The 15,189-nt window shown below is 41.0% G+C and overlaps 2 protein-coding genes across 3 annotated transcripts; both read left to right on the forward strand.

Moving 5' to 3' along the window:
* The first annotated feature begins 3,449 nt into the window (after positions 1–3,449).
* On the forward strand, positions 3,450–7,993 carry paqr7a (progestin and adipoQ receptor family member VII, a). 2 transcript variants are annotated; one of them, XM_026346884.1, is made up of 2 exons: positions 3,450–3,536; positions 5,112–7,993. In XM_026346884.1, exon 2 carries the CDS (start codon positions 5,167–5,169, stop codon positions 6,202–6,204), a length of 1,038 nt encoding a protein of 345 aa, XP_026202669.1. In that variant the 5' UTR covers positions 3,450–3,536; positions 5,112–5,166; the 3' UTR covers positions 6,205–7,993. The 2 variants fall into 2 exon arrangements, with proteins under 2 accessions (XP_026202669.1, XP_026202668.1); XM_026346883.1 differs by having other exon boundaries at positions 3,457–3,660.
* A 2,937-nt stretch (positions 7,994–10,930) lies between these two features.
* On the forward strand, positions 10,931–15,030 carry sh3bgrl3 (SH3 domain binding glutamate-rich protein like 3). Its single transcript, XM_026349987.1, has 3 exons — positions 10,931–11,053; positions 12,392–12,559; positions 12,865–15,030. Exons 1-3 carry the CDS (start codon positions 11,009–11,011, stop codon positions 12,928–12,930), a joined length of 279 nt encoding a protein of 92 aa, XP_026205772.1. The 5' UTR covers positions 10,931–11,008; the 3' UTR covers positions 12,931–15,030.
* Positions 15,031–15,189: the final 159 nt, after the last annotated feature.

The raw sequence follows: 15,189 nt of genomic DNA on the forward strand, positions 1-15,189 counted from the left end.
AATACTGTTTAAAAAGCTGGGGTCATAGTGCCATATGTCTGATACAAATTCTCATAATCTATGAAGAAAAAACATCATCACAGTCGATAAGGTGTGAACTTACAACTGTCAGCTGCTTCCCTGTGTTGGTGTAGACCGTCACATTAGTTCTCCTCTCTACTGCTGTCCCCAGCATGGCTACTTAAGGAAACACTGCCCCTCTGTGGAGACATTGGTGAGTTAATAGGAACCTTGCTGAGGTCTTGGAGAGAGAGAGTCGTCCTATAGAGATTAACAAGTTGAACAAGTTCATGAGCTCTAAGTCCAACCAACAGGAGACTGTTTCCTCAAGGCTGAATGACCATGTTAGGGCCTGAGGACAAATGTCCTTCCACCTGTGCACTGCGTACGTGTTGTGTACGTGCAGTGCACACAGGACACTGCTGCAGCTCCATTATATACTGTACCTAGAGACGCACAAGACCAACATGCTTATTGTAGCATTATCCTGTCTGGCACTACTTGTCTGAGTGTCAGTTAGTGTAGATAATTCGACGACTCAGTAGCTGTGGTGCCTGTGATTCCTCTCCATGAGTAGATTCATACATTTCATGAAGTAGTCACCTGGAAGGGTTTTGTTCTCCAGTTCTCACATGTACTGAGCACTTGTTGGCTATGTTTCAGTTGCTCTGTTGGGTGTAGGTCATTGACTGTGGAAATCAGGTCATCTGATGCAAAGTCCATCACTGGGAGCTTTCAAACAGCCTGGAGGTATTTCTTAAAAAACAAAACAAAAGATGAGATGGTGTGATAACCATGCTGGTTAGGTGTGCTTTGAAATTCTCTGCTCCATGTTTCATGGTGGGAACCACATATACAGACACTGACCATCTTCTCTGCGTCTCACAATGACTGAACCAAACATCTCAAACTTGGACACGTCAGACCAAAGGACACATTTCTGCCTCAGTAGTAGTGTCTTTGAAGTGGGTTGAGTGAGGACCAAGAAAGTCTGATTCACACAGTCTCCTGTGAACACCCGATGCCCTTCCTGCACAACCCTCCCATTTTTATCCCGGCTCGGGACCAGGTGGCCAAGGTTGCCCTTGGTGGGGCCCCACCTGGTGGAGTGGGATGTGATCTGCAGCCCTCTGTATCCCAACCCAATGCTCTACCACTGAGCCGCCAGGCCAGCACAAGATACAGTCAAAAAGCAAAGTGCTGATCATTACAGTACATGTCGACATATCATCTAAAACGACAAGAAGAAATTAAACAAGTCTGTAATTACACTCTTGGATTTTTCTATCTGTGAGAACCGACAAATAACTGAGAATCTGAAAGCAATAAAAAAGTGAACAGAGCCTGAGGAAAAGGAAATGAAATTAGAGAGTAAGTGAGTGTGGTTAGCAACAGGAAGTGTATAAATATTTGTAAAAGTGATAAGCAGACAGATAGGGAGGAGGAGACCGCATGAAAAACCTCTACGTTTATCAGAGGCCCTATGGTGATAGTTAAAACTGTGAGCAGAGTTATTAATGATGTGAACGTGAGATCCACCCAACTTAAAAGGTAAAGTATGCTGATCATTTACATTTAGTCATCTTTATCCAAGGTGACCTACAAAGGGAAGCAAATATCTAAGCCAAGGAGAAAAACACTGAAGCAAAGTGATAAAAGAAGAACTGTTTCAGTTTCATGAGGCGTAAGTAACATAACGTACATAAGAACTTTACATATTCTAATGGGGCAGTCATATATATGACCTGTGGGTGTTTACCACACACAGTCATCCTGGGTTTCTGGTACACCGTGAACTTATTTTCGGGGAATCAAGAGACGTCTTGATGACTGCACTTTGTGAGCAGCTGGAAAGAAACACTTCACTCCCATCTCAGTGAAGTCAGAGTGGGACGATCTCTGGAGTTTATTTTCACCTCCTCTCCTTGTCATCCTGCAGTATACAAACCATCATGAATGTTAACAGTTTAGTCCATTCTGCCCCCTCTAACCCTAACTTAAACAATCCTAACTCCACACCTCCCAACCATTAGCCTTATGTTACCTTTTGTAATTCTATCCATGACTCTTATAGTTGACTGTGATAAACTGTGTATTCATATGTTTCATTATAATAAAGTGTTCAGTGTAAAATCAAATCACCAAATACTTATGAATACAATTAAATATTTGTAGTGATGATTTAAAAAGAAACATTTTTGACGACGTATGTAATAAAGAGCAGGTATTTCTATGTCTCAGTACTGTGAGTGTATTGTGAAATGATTTGATTGTAGACACTGTAAATATGTGGACTTACCTGCTGCTGGGAAACATGTAGCCACGCTGACAGTTCACATGCAGCAGAACTCACTCACCCTTTAAACACCACACACAAACCAGTATTTAGACTAATGTTTGTTGTCTTTATGATAATTATGAACGTACAGCAGTGTGCCTTACTGAAACCTATTTCCTGGGCTATTTCCAAAGCGTCGAAGACTCAGTGACATCTGTCAACATCTGTCCTCACTTTAGGGCTAATGCGATCTCCAACCCTAACCTCTGTTCACTCTCTAGAAGATGTGTAGCTACTGATTTATGTGGACATCAGCTGAAATGAGCAGGACTCCAGTTACTGCAGGACGTCTTTTGTCAAATAAAGTCTCATATCTGTTGGACAATGAACAGATCTTAGCAACTTCCTTTCAACTTGTGTCTAAGCATCTATTCTCTACCTCTCTTCTCTGGTTTCTTTTCTTTCTAGTCTTTTCTGTTGTTGCTCTGATTCAGCTGGTGTTTCAAATTACAAGAACAACTCATTTTCCGGTATGGATTTCAAAATAAAATAGCCTACATGACCAACCACACACACTCTACAACAGTAGTGAAAGTAAAGGTAATCACTGGAAAGAAAGCCAAACTCACAATTAAAACTGTGAGGTGTATGTTAAAGTTATACTATTTCTGTGTAAAGTATTACATAATATGGAAATAGTCAAGAATGTTGTAAAGCAGGTTACAAGTAACCTACTCCCAAAGGCGTGTGTGTACTCGGCTTGTCTGTCTGCTTCATGGTCTGTTAACACAAGCAGAAGTCTGTACTGTGTATGTAGAGAATGAACTGTTTACTCTATTGTTTCTCACTATTTCTGTCTTCTATATTTTTGATCAGTAAGCACACATCTATATATTTTTATTGATAGTTTCTTAACTCTACCTGTACTCTATAAATAAGTGATATCGTACATTTTAAGAACCTATTAGGAGTGATAGTTTCTGAGATGTAAATTGTAGCACCCCTTCCAACTTTCCACATGATCCCGTCCAGAAATCTGACATTGTCTGCGAGCCTGGGAAGAGGCTCTTATTTTGTGGGAGGATGGCAGCACTTCCGGGTGCGCCTTAGCGGCGTTAACTTGACTCCGCTGTGTCCAGCTGTTGAACGCTTGTGTGCGTGCGGAGGAGGAACAAGAAGGAAACAAGCTGTCACTACGAGGGGAGACAGATCATCAGCCCATAGGTGCTAAAGATCCTGTTCAAGTCGTGAGCAGCAGGTAGGCTACAGTGATTACGCATTTGGCAAAACTTGGATGAAGTGCGTCGACAACTACAAGAATAAGAATCCTGCACAGACCTGAGTGGTAAATCAACAGGACTCGACAGAGACTGGGTCTGCAGGTAATAAATGATGCCATCGATCTGTCCTCTGAACAGGAGAAGGGGAGGGGAGCCCAGTGCAAGTCGTGGAGGTCCACTTTGGGTTGGTGGATGTGTCCAGTCTTTACAGTTATTCTGATCAGTTTGACAGCAGCCTCCATCTTCACATGGTTCAGTTCAGTCTGTAGTTCCTGTGAACTATGAGGACTGTTTAGTGACCATCGGTGTCACTGAATGTTATGCTCACTCAACTTGTGTTTGTCTTTGATCGATTAAGTATTTCAAGTGCATGTCATGGCAGTTCATCATTTTTCTGTGCTTGGCTGGTTGAAAGCAGTCCTCCCTGCTTTTTTCACCCGTCTGGATCAAAATTAGATTAGATTAGATTAGATTGAGCTTTACTGTCACTGTGTAGAGTGCAGGCACTGAGCCAATGACACGCTGTTAGCATCTCACCATATGTGCAAAGACAATATTATTTACAGATAAGCTGCAGGTGGTGCCATAAATCACTTGATAATTACAGTGTATAGTCTGCAAAGCTTAGTCTCACACACACACACACACACACACAGACACAGGCCGTCTGTGCAAATCAAAAAGCAGTTGAAGTCTCATGATGACTTGAGTACATAGTACAGTTTCAGTATGCATTATCGCTGTGGTGCAACGTTCAACAGGGTCAGGGTCATCGTAGCCTCGGGAAAGAAGCTCCTAAGCGCACCACACGGGAATCGGGTGAAGACTCCATGATTAGGGGAGAGGGCCCTTTGCTCGGCGCTGACAACATGACTAATAAATGTGCTCATTAGTAGGCAGCTGGTGATGTGTTGGGAGGTTTTCACCACCCGCTGACACTGAGATGAGCTCGGTGATGATACTGTCAGTGATGCATCAGTAAAGGTTCGTCAGTGTCCTGTAGGTGATCTCTCTTCAGGCTCCGAAGGAAAAAAATGATGATGCTTTAGCTGGACGAGAACCAGCTTCTAAAAACCATCATGAACCACAACATGAGATTTGAGGGTTACCCAGCCAACGTTGTGCTTCGCTCTAGTTTACATGTGCCAAGAAGCTGGATCGCAATTAACTATGTTGGATCACTGTGGTTCATTTTGGAGGATCATATTAAACCTGTCAGCAGCTCAAACACTGACAGAAAAGAAAGAAAAAGGATCCATATGTGTCTGAATGTATCCCGTGATTATTAAAGAACACACTCCTGCACTGATTTACAGTACCTCTTTCACTTTACTTATAGCAGTTGTAAATTATTTCTAGTCTCTTGCAAAACGTCACTTTTAGTGCTTCTTAGAAATTAATTTACCTGCAGATGTAACATTGCAAGTACTTGACATTTTGAGCAACAGATTTTATTCCCACTAACAACACACACACACACACACACACACACACACACACACACACACACACACACATACTTTGGATGTTAATTCTAAAAATCTTCCCTGCAGGACCACCCAGCGTGCCTCAGTAAGCTGCTGACTGCTTTTTTTGGTGACCACTGTGATGGAGAGAATCGGCCAAGTGTTCATCAGCCTGCAGCAGATCAGACAGGTTCCCCGGATGCTGACAGTGGCTGCACCCTGCATGCCTGGCACCATAAGAGACACCGAGGTTCCCTGCTACTTCAGGGAGTATTATGTCTCCACCGGCTACCGACCACTCAACCAAAACTGGCGCTACTACTTCCTGTCTTTGTTCCAGCGCCACAATGAGACCCTCAACGTCTGGACTCACCTGCTGGCGTTCTTAGTGTTCCTGATTAAACTGAGCCAGCTCGCTGAGACTGTGGACTTTGTTAGTGATCCTCATTCGTGGCCGCTGTTGGTCCTAATCCTGTCCTCTTTGGGCTACTCTGGCTTCAGTGCTGCAGCTCACCTACTGGGAGGCAAGTCTGAGCTGTGCCACTATGCGTTCTTCTTTCTGGACTATGTCGGGGTAGCACAGTATCAGTACGGCAGTGCTGTGGTTCACTTTTACTATGCTGCAGACGAGAACATGCGTGGCATCTTCATGCCAACTGCCACAATCCTCAGCTGTCTCTCATGCTTAGGATGCTGTTATGGCAAATACTGCAACCACACCTTACCAGCCTGGGTACGCAAGGTGTGTCAGGTGGTGCCATCAGCGCTCGCGTACATCTGGGACATCAGTCCTGTGGCTAAGAGACTCTTTTTCTGGTCCACAGCCAGCAATGACCCAGCCCTCATCTACCACTTTGGCCAGATGGCGTTCTTTCTCAGCTGTTCCTTCTTCTTCACCTTCCCCATGCTAGAGCGCTGCTTCCCCGGACGATGCGATTTTATGGGGCAGAGCCATCAGATATTCCATATCTTCCTGTCTTGCTGCACTTTCTGTCAGATACATGCATCCTACCTGGACTATGTGGGCCGCAGGAAGCTGTACTCCCGTCTGCATGGCAGCGGTGAGGCTGCTCTCTTTGTGGGACTGTATGTGGTCACTTTGGTTGTATGTGCACTAATTGTTGCCTTCATGATGAGTAAAGTTAAACAAGTGCTTGACTTAAAAGCCAAGTCCAAATAATCGAAATTATTTTGATTGCCTCGTACTACATTCATGATATTACACACAGGAGTTTGTATTTTTAAATTTCTTCTTCTTAGAAATTTTAAATGAATTGACAACAACAGATATTTCCACTATTATCTAGTACTTTTTTAAAGAAGAGGGCATTTTAGCTTGTTGGGACACAAAACTGTGATGATATGGAAAAATAGATCCTAATTAATAGAAGTTGAATTTTTTAACGATGATCAAATAGTTTAAAGGTGATGCACCGATATAAAGTCTAAGACACAAAAATCTACTTTACAGTTGAACTTCAGACACACTCTTTACGTACAAACAAAAATTTCCAGACTAATGGCAGTGTTACAACATCTGTTTCTTGAAGAACCCACTGTTTAAATCGAGCATTAAGTTGGTGAATGAGCGCTGCCTTCTCGTTAAATGTTGCCTTGAGTGAATTGTATGGGTGTGGACTCTTTAGGAACCTTGGCCTTAAGCCGTGTCTACATTAAAAGTGTAGCGTAAGCGGCATGTAGAGTGTTGCATTACTATTGCAAGATTGCACTGCAACCCCAGCTCTGAATGTAGGCGTAGTGGTAGCATTTGATGCAGGATTGCTTGTTTGAGCTGTGTTTACTTGATTTACTTCTAATATGTATATTCTTTATCTATACTACTATTTTCTGAAGAAATGTATATGCTTTGCATATAGCCTATAATTTTTTTTTTTTTTTGAAAAATAGACTTGAAGTGTTAAAATACACTTCATGTATTTATTCATTTGTAGCATTTGGGTTGATTAAACTAGAAGTGTATTGACTGCATCACACATGCTAATTAAAAATGTGTATTTAAATTAGGATTTAAAGGAACCAAGCTGGCTGGAGCATAAAACTTGAAATCAATCCTCCCTGTGGCGTCTCATAGATCTGCACAAAGTACTATGTAACACACAGGGTTTGACCTTATCTGATTAGTTAGAAGGGAGCACCTCACTCAGAAACCACAAAAAGCTGCCAGGCTGTTTGACTTTGACCTCCACATTAAAATAAGTGACAGAGCATATCTTTACTATACAAATATTAGAAAAAAGTTACATTCTGCAGCTTTAATTAGCCTTTTACGTGGGTTATTAGATGTAGTTAGGAAATGTTTAACGACACATGTCAGATGTTTGGGATCATTGCCAGTCTAATGTTTCATGTTGTTTTCATTTTAATAGCACTTTAAGCTATAACTGAATGCACTGTCTTGTTCCTGTGTTGTGTCTTACTGAAAATATCTTTGGTGTCATAATGGAAAGGTGAATGTGGCCGTTGCACAAATGTACTAATTAAAAATAAGGGTGTATAGATAATGTGCTTCTTTGGGAGATAATAATGCAGACTGCTGACCTGTATGAATGTATGTCTCGCACGTCACTGTATCAAGGTCCCTTGTTTATTTTATATTTTAACAAATAGTATTTTTACTGACAACAGTCAGTACAACACTTGAACCTCACTCTGTGTTAATTCAGCTACTGTATTGTTTTACAAAGGGTTAAAAAATACTTGACCATCCGTCAATGCAAAACAGATGCCAAGTGTGGTGCCTGTTTGATGATGTTAATTGGTCCCTATAGCAACCTGTTACACAGTGTTCCTTCTGGCAGGGTCCCAGCTATGTATTTACATACTGTGATGATGTACATGACACCGTGATGCTGTGCATATGTGTTGGTAATTTGTAAACTCAAACTAGCTACTAGTGCAAATAGAATCTGTGCCTTATTGCATCAATACATAAAAAACATGAAATCAAAGGGGAGCTGGTCCTCTGTAAGGAAAAAAAAAAAAAAAAAAAATATATATATATATATATAGAAAATATATTAAATTAAAAAAAAAATCCTTTGGTTGCTTTTTCCTGATTACAATGTAACTGACCATCTGTGTGTAGAATCCAATAAACTGAACCATAAAAACCATGGAGGTCGTTTTTTTTTTCCCCCATTTTTATTAAGCAACAAGGTGATTGGAGCTACAGACTCGGACTGTAGGAGACACTTTCAGCCCCTTAGTCACAACATCCAAGAGACTACGACATTGATTTGATTGTTCTGGATCTGGGTCTCATCAGATCCTCACTCGGATTCATTATCTCCAAATGCAGAAGACTTGGAGCAATAGTGAACCTTGTCAGGAGTGACCACATTTCCACTGTTTGGAAGAGAGTAATCCCGTTACATCTGTACACCAGGGTAAATCACACAGGGTAAACCTGGTGTACTTGGGGCTCTTCTTATTGAATTCTCTTCAATTCCTCTGTCAGCTTTCCTGCTGCCTCTTGTCTCACCTCAGAGTCCTGTCTCAACTTGACTTGGATGGTTTGGCACCGCCTGTCTGAGGCTGCCACAGCTGCACCTTGCAGAATGCAAAGGCCCCTTCTCTGAGTGAAGTGTAGAGAAACAACTGTTGTTTTCATACTGCTGCAGGACTAAATGACATGTAGGCACCAGTGTCTCTATGAGATCTATTGTAAAGTTAAAGTACAGTATGGTATAGTGATATTAGAGCTGCTCTAAGACGGATCAGACCGTGAGAAAAAAACCTTTCTTCTACCCCCTGGTGTTGAAGAAGGTGCATTTCTTGTCTCATAGCGGAATGTATTTTCTGTTTACTCTGGTGTAAACCTCAGAGATTATATTGTTCACCGCTGTGGCAGACGTCAGATATACTGATCCTCTTGGCTGGCTCTGCAGTCTGGCTCCAGTCTTATTGTGTAGCGGTGCATGCTGGTTTTGCTGCACGACTCACCTAAAACCCAGAGTCAGCTTAATTGTAGCGCTGTTGGACTCTCTCCCACATTCTTCCTGCCTGACTCACAATAGTAGAGACCAGTCTGCTTCCCTTGTGATAAATTCAGAATTACATTTCATCACTGCTCATTAGACTTAATGAGGCTCAAAATACTCCGAGCAGCACAGCAAGCAATAATCCACAGCTGATGAGCGTCTGTATGATGTCTCCTAAAACTAAATTATCCTGATGAGGTGATTACAAATGGGGGAATCTGGATCATTTCAAATGCAGTTTAATCCACTAAATCTGTAACTGCTTTCTTTATTGCATGGCAGTGAAAGCGTTCTTTGGAAGGAGTGGTGTCTTTCAGCATAAGTTTGCTTCATGTCAGGAGTTTGATAAGAGCTTGTGGTTATACTGAGAACCTTTGTAATCGCAGTCATTAGCAATTAGGGACTAAATGTTTCCGGTCATTACCAGTGGCTTGTCTCTAATGATGGCAGTGCCATTATCAGTATGTTTGTCCACCAATTTGGTGCAGACTGAAATATATATATTATGAATATATGAATGTATATATTATATATAAATGAACTACAGTTTGTACAGACTATACTGTATTTATGTTATTCCAAGAGGATAAACCCTGCAGACTTTGGTTGAGCTGCTGACTTTTCCTCTATCGCCACCATGACGTGCTTTTTACCAGTAACATGTCTTGAGGATGAAGCGTCTGTAGTGGACCTCTTATTCAGGGAAACAACTCAACATCTACTAGATGGATTATCACACCTATTGGATGATTAACCACACAAATTAGCCCAAATATTTCAATATTCATTGGCTCCTGTTCCCCTCAAGGTGAATTGTATTTGCTTCATAAGCTCAATCTGCAGAACATTGGACCTCAGATGTATGTACTACACTGAACTAAGACGATGAACACTGCTGTGCCTCACTATAGAATCATGTAGCTACTAGTATAACTACATCCTCTGCAGTACACGTGATAAATAAAAAATTGAAATAGAATGGATTATTGTATATTGAAGAAGAAATCATTTCAGCATGTAAAAAGGGAACAGTCTGGCTAAACCACTAAATCCTGGAATCATATCAGTGATAAGGTACTGTGGTCTATGCAGGGACAACAGGAAAGGCAGAGCCACCAACTGTAGAGCAGCTCTCAGTGGCTACTGTTGTCATGTATAATAAAATGAAGTCACCTCTAGGAGACCCAAACTGTGCTTGTTTGACATGAAAGATGCACGGTGAGCATGGTGCATGTGTGGAAGTCTGGACAGATGATGGAAGGTGGAACAGAGAGAATTAAGTAAAGGGGTGGAAAGGGGGAGATTTTAACGAGGTTCGAAATGAAGGGAGAAAAGTAAAAGATAAGAGGATGGAAAAAATATATAAGAAACATTAGACATGAAAAGAAGCATGAAATGAAATGTTGCAGAAACATGAGTAAAGTTTGGACTGTCTCTTTAAACTACACATGAACAGTGGTCCTGCTGTCCAGGCTGAGTAGTGTCAAGTTTACCACAGTGCAACAAGTCATTTCCTGTTGTCTCCATCATTCATATCAATTATTATTGGCCTGTCACAAAGATGTCTACGAGGAAGCTTAAGCGAAGGACATTTAGTCGTTTTAGATCTAGAGCTCTCATTTTCCTAGCAGATTTTGTTCTGAATAAAGAAAGACACCTGTTTGATGTGTTCAAGGCAAAGCTCATTAACGAATGGGGTTACATTGAAAGTTTAGATTAATATAAGGCTTTTGGCAGGATGGGTCGACTGTATCTAGTGGATATGTTTCAGAGTTATATTTGAAAGTGTCTCTTTATGTTTCTGCAACAGCCAATAATTACACAACGTTATACATGCTCCTTTAAGAAAACACTCGTCCTTTATTGCCTTTTATTTTGAAAGCGACATCGCCAAACTTCCTTCCGTTTCTATCAATAACTGTTGAGCTTGACGACGCGGCCACTAGCAAGCAGCTACACAAAGGAGTGGAAGGACCTGCAGCAATGGGAATCAAACTGTACTACACCACCGTTACTGCCTCACGGACGGTGAGTCAAGTGCTTACAATGAAATACGTTTAACGGTGTGTTTGTGATAGTAGCTGTGGTGGCAGCAGCTAGCATAGCTTAGTCCAGCAGACACACCCAGCTCTGTCTCAGTGATCAGCTCCTGACTAGCAGTACCGAGGGCCTGTGCAACTCAGTGCCCGCTGACATCACAGTATGGTAACATCAGTGTTATTAACATTAAACATTAAACATTAACATTAAAGTTAGCATTGGCAACATTAGTAACATAATAACGATGAGCCTCATTACCGTTATTCCATCCCATTTCCGGTACCTCAGGAGGAGGAAGGTGTTTTAATCGTTCGTGTGTTGCTAGCTAACAACTCATGTAGGTGTTTTTCTCCACACATATGCTCGCATGACTTATTCTACACATTAACACTATCATAGTGTCGTTTTCTTACACGTCTGGGAGGAACAGTCAAGTGTTTCCACCACATGTATCCGTTTCCGTACGCGGACACGTACGCCAAACTTCATGTAAAAATCCGGCGGTTTAAGCGTTTGCCACACATAATGTAAAACGTAAATTGTGATATAAAAGCCCTTTTACAAACAAATTCTGTTTATCATTTGGCATTTACCAAATACACTAAACAACACTGTAAACTGTTGCTCTTCCTCTTTCGCTTCTGCTATAATAGTGTTCCAAAAATAAGTAATGACACATAAAAAAAGTTCCAGAAGTTAAGATCGTCTGTAGTGTAGGTTGTGTATAAGCTGAAGTGAGGAGAAACTAAAATCTGTGGGGAATCTGGGAAGGAGGAAAGTTTGAGGACAGGTTTTTAATTCTCTTTCCAGCAGTCATCTAAGAGAAGACTTGACTTGCTCCTTGTGAAAGGAATAGTTTGCACATGTTGCAGCATCCAGAGAAGCTTCTTATAGTTGCTTATAGTCTGCTGTTCACAGTTCCCCTGTTCAGTTTAAGGATGTGGTGCCTGCACGGGCCTTAAAAGAACGGTGTGTGTGTGTGTGTGTGTGTGTTTTTTTGCAGTTACTGCTGCAGCTAGGTGTGGTCACTTTTGATAACACCACCTCCCAATTTCCTCAGTCACTCTAAAAAGATAGCAGATTGTTTACCAGCCCTATCAATGATTAGCCACAAGTCAGATAAAGTGGAAATAAAGCGTTTTAAAGGAACAGGCTCCAAAAGAGCCAAAAGTCATTTGATATTTTTTTCCATCCCAGCACTGTCCCGTAAAGATGAAGAAGCAGGATGTGAATTTGTCAGTTTGAAGAGTTTAATGCATGAACTGTTTCCCAGTGACTGTGGTGCTTGAGTACATTTTTAATGGAAATGTAACCTTGGTTTTTCAGGTGAAGTCTCAACAGTCAGAGATGATGCGGATCCTCGACAGTAAAAGCATTCAGTACGAGCTCATCGATATTTCTTTGGGCGGGGAGCTTCGTAATGAAATGAGGAGCAAAGCAGGGGACCCGACGGCAGCCCCTCCTCAGCTTTTCAATGAAGACCAGTACTGTGGGGTGAGGAAAGCACTCACGCTGGACACCAAATCATCACAAAAGCTTGTGTTAAAAGTTGAATATGAGCTGAATTCTGCTGTTAAAAAGCATCAAACTCAGCTCTTGTAGGTCTTACAGGAGGCTGTGAGAAATCTTTTGACAATGAATAAACAAACATCAAAAACATATCAAACTCCTTCTGCAGTATAATTGACTTCTCCTGTATCACTTCAATTCTAATTCTTTGAATTAGAATTGAAGCATACAAGTAGACTTTCTGTTTCTTTGTTTGCTAATTGATACTCTTGACATTTTCCTCTCCACAGGACTATGACATGTTATGTGAGGCGGTGGAATCGGATACAGTGGAACAGTTTCTGAAGCTGGCGTGAGGAGGGCGGAGTCTAGTTCTCCATCTTAATCGCACACCTCCCCGCCCGCCCTTTGCCCTAATGGAGACCCTTTATCCCAGTCTTTCTCCGCACCACTGGCGGTGGCAGTCACTTTCAATGCCATAATGAAGAATGCCAAATATCTCGTATTCAACTCATCAGAAGACACATTCCCACTACTGCACCATTAGACTCTTAATAGGTCTTAATCTAATTCATTTGTGTGTTTTTTCATGTTGCCTCTGATTCCTTTCAGATTTTCTCCCTGTCTGACAGACCAGTGTTACTCAGTGCTCCTCGTCCCCTAGGAATCAATGGGGTGTCTAAATGTGCTGTAATTAGGTCAACTAATCTTGGCCATGGCCACACGGTCACCAGAGATTAAACTAATCCATTGGATGACAACATTCAACCCATATTCTACCTAATCCTCCCAAGACCAAACACACCATTATCACTCAGTCTTAACTACTTTGTTGTGTTTTTTTAATTTTCTGTAGCCTTCAAGTTCCCACGCTGCACACAATGGCACACTGTTTGTACTTCACATGGATGCACATGCACACAGTAGTAGCAAGGACTATGATGTCCTTAAACCTAATTAATAATGAATTATAGCAGCTAAAAGATTCTGTTTTGGTGTGGACAACTTTTTGTTACTTTGGTCCATTGGTTGCCTGAGTAGCCAGTATTTGACAAGAAGGTTGGTTCTGCGCTAATATGACCTGTACTGAGTCACTAGGGCTCGAGGCTACCATTACGTATTGTGAGTTCATACTCTCTGTATTCCTAAGAAGATGTAGAATGTGGAATTTTAGAGATCTGTGATGGGAATTAACAAACTCTAACTGGAATAAACACATTTTTGTGTTGTATTTTTTAGGCCAATTCCAGAAATCTTTCATGTTTACAACTTAGCCAAACAAATAAAGGGAAAAAATAATTTACAGGAATTGTATTGAAAAAATGTGTCTAAACTGGCTATGGCTAAACTCTGATTGGTGGGGTTTAATGGGGGGTGGGAGAGCTTGTGACCTCAGTATTTCTAAACTCGTGGTTAATCCCCTGTTGAATCAAAACATTTGGAAACCAAATCTCTTTATATATTCAATAACGGTCTCCAATGGGCCAAACTCATTCAAAAGTTGCTATTCTGGTGTGAGGATACAGTCTGAGGTTAAATTTAGCAGCAGTTGGCAGCTTCATTTTTAGCTGAGCAGGATGAACATGTCTCTTAACATCACATTTGTACCACACTTTAGCAGGTGGTTCTTCACTGTAGTATTAGCACTTACTTGTCATCTTCGACATATTTCATAATTTAACTGTATAATTTCATTCCACCAATGAGTGCTCTCTATTGTTGACTGACAGGGTGAAACATTACCAGACATTTCAGAAGGCAGCACTTCATAGAGTGTTAATGACTGACAAGATGTGAATCTTCTTACTTTCCACACATACCTCCTTCCTTCCTCTATTTTAGGTTAGACTTTTGCGGATTTTACGGGACATGAAGATGCAGTAATGTGACTATGCACTGAAACTGATTCTTAACAATTAGAAAGGTCAACGCTGGTGTATTTCGATTGACCTTATGCAGTCTTACTAGCCGTAGGGAACAATCACCACATGGGAAAAATGAAGGCCTCACCTATTTGTGTTTTCATTTGTTAGCTTTCATTCATTTAATTGATCTCAGTTGAAATGTAGTGTTCACATATTTTTTTTAATTTTTTTTTTTATTGTATCTCAACAACAACATAGTTTCCCTCTCATTACTCATAACATCTCTCAACCCTCTGCTGTCATAATCGGATTGTTGTGGTTTGGGATCATTAATGACAGCCTTCACACACAATGTTTGTGCACTGTTTTGTAAGTCAGTGGTTGTAGATGTTTGCCTGTTAATGAACTAGAATCACTATGAACCATGTTTTAGACATTCCATGTCTCTATCTGAGCTCCTGCTTTGCTTTTGGACCAATTCCCCTTGGCCAAACAAAAGATGAAAATCGGGAATAAAATGCTGTTGTCTTCCAAGAAGATTGTGAAAAGTGATTTATGGGTGAAAAAATAAATAAAATGGAGTTGAACATACTTGTTTTGAAATTGTTTTAAATTATCTGTGGCACCTACCTACAGCTAAAAGTACGCCTAAATTAAAATTTTCTAAAATTTTCTACTCACAGTTCTCAATTCAATGAAGAATTTTACAGTATAGTATGGGGACGTCATTTTTAATTTGCAAGTCACTGG

The sequence above is a fragment of the Anabas testudineus genome, chromosome 11 (assembly GCF_900324465.2).
Source record: "Anabas testudineus chromosome 11, fAnaTes1.2, whole genome shotgun sequence".
Lineage (NCBI taxonomy): Eukaryota > Metazoa > Chordata > Actinopteri > Anabantiformes > Anabantidae > Anabas > Anabas testudineus.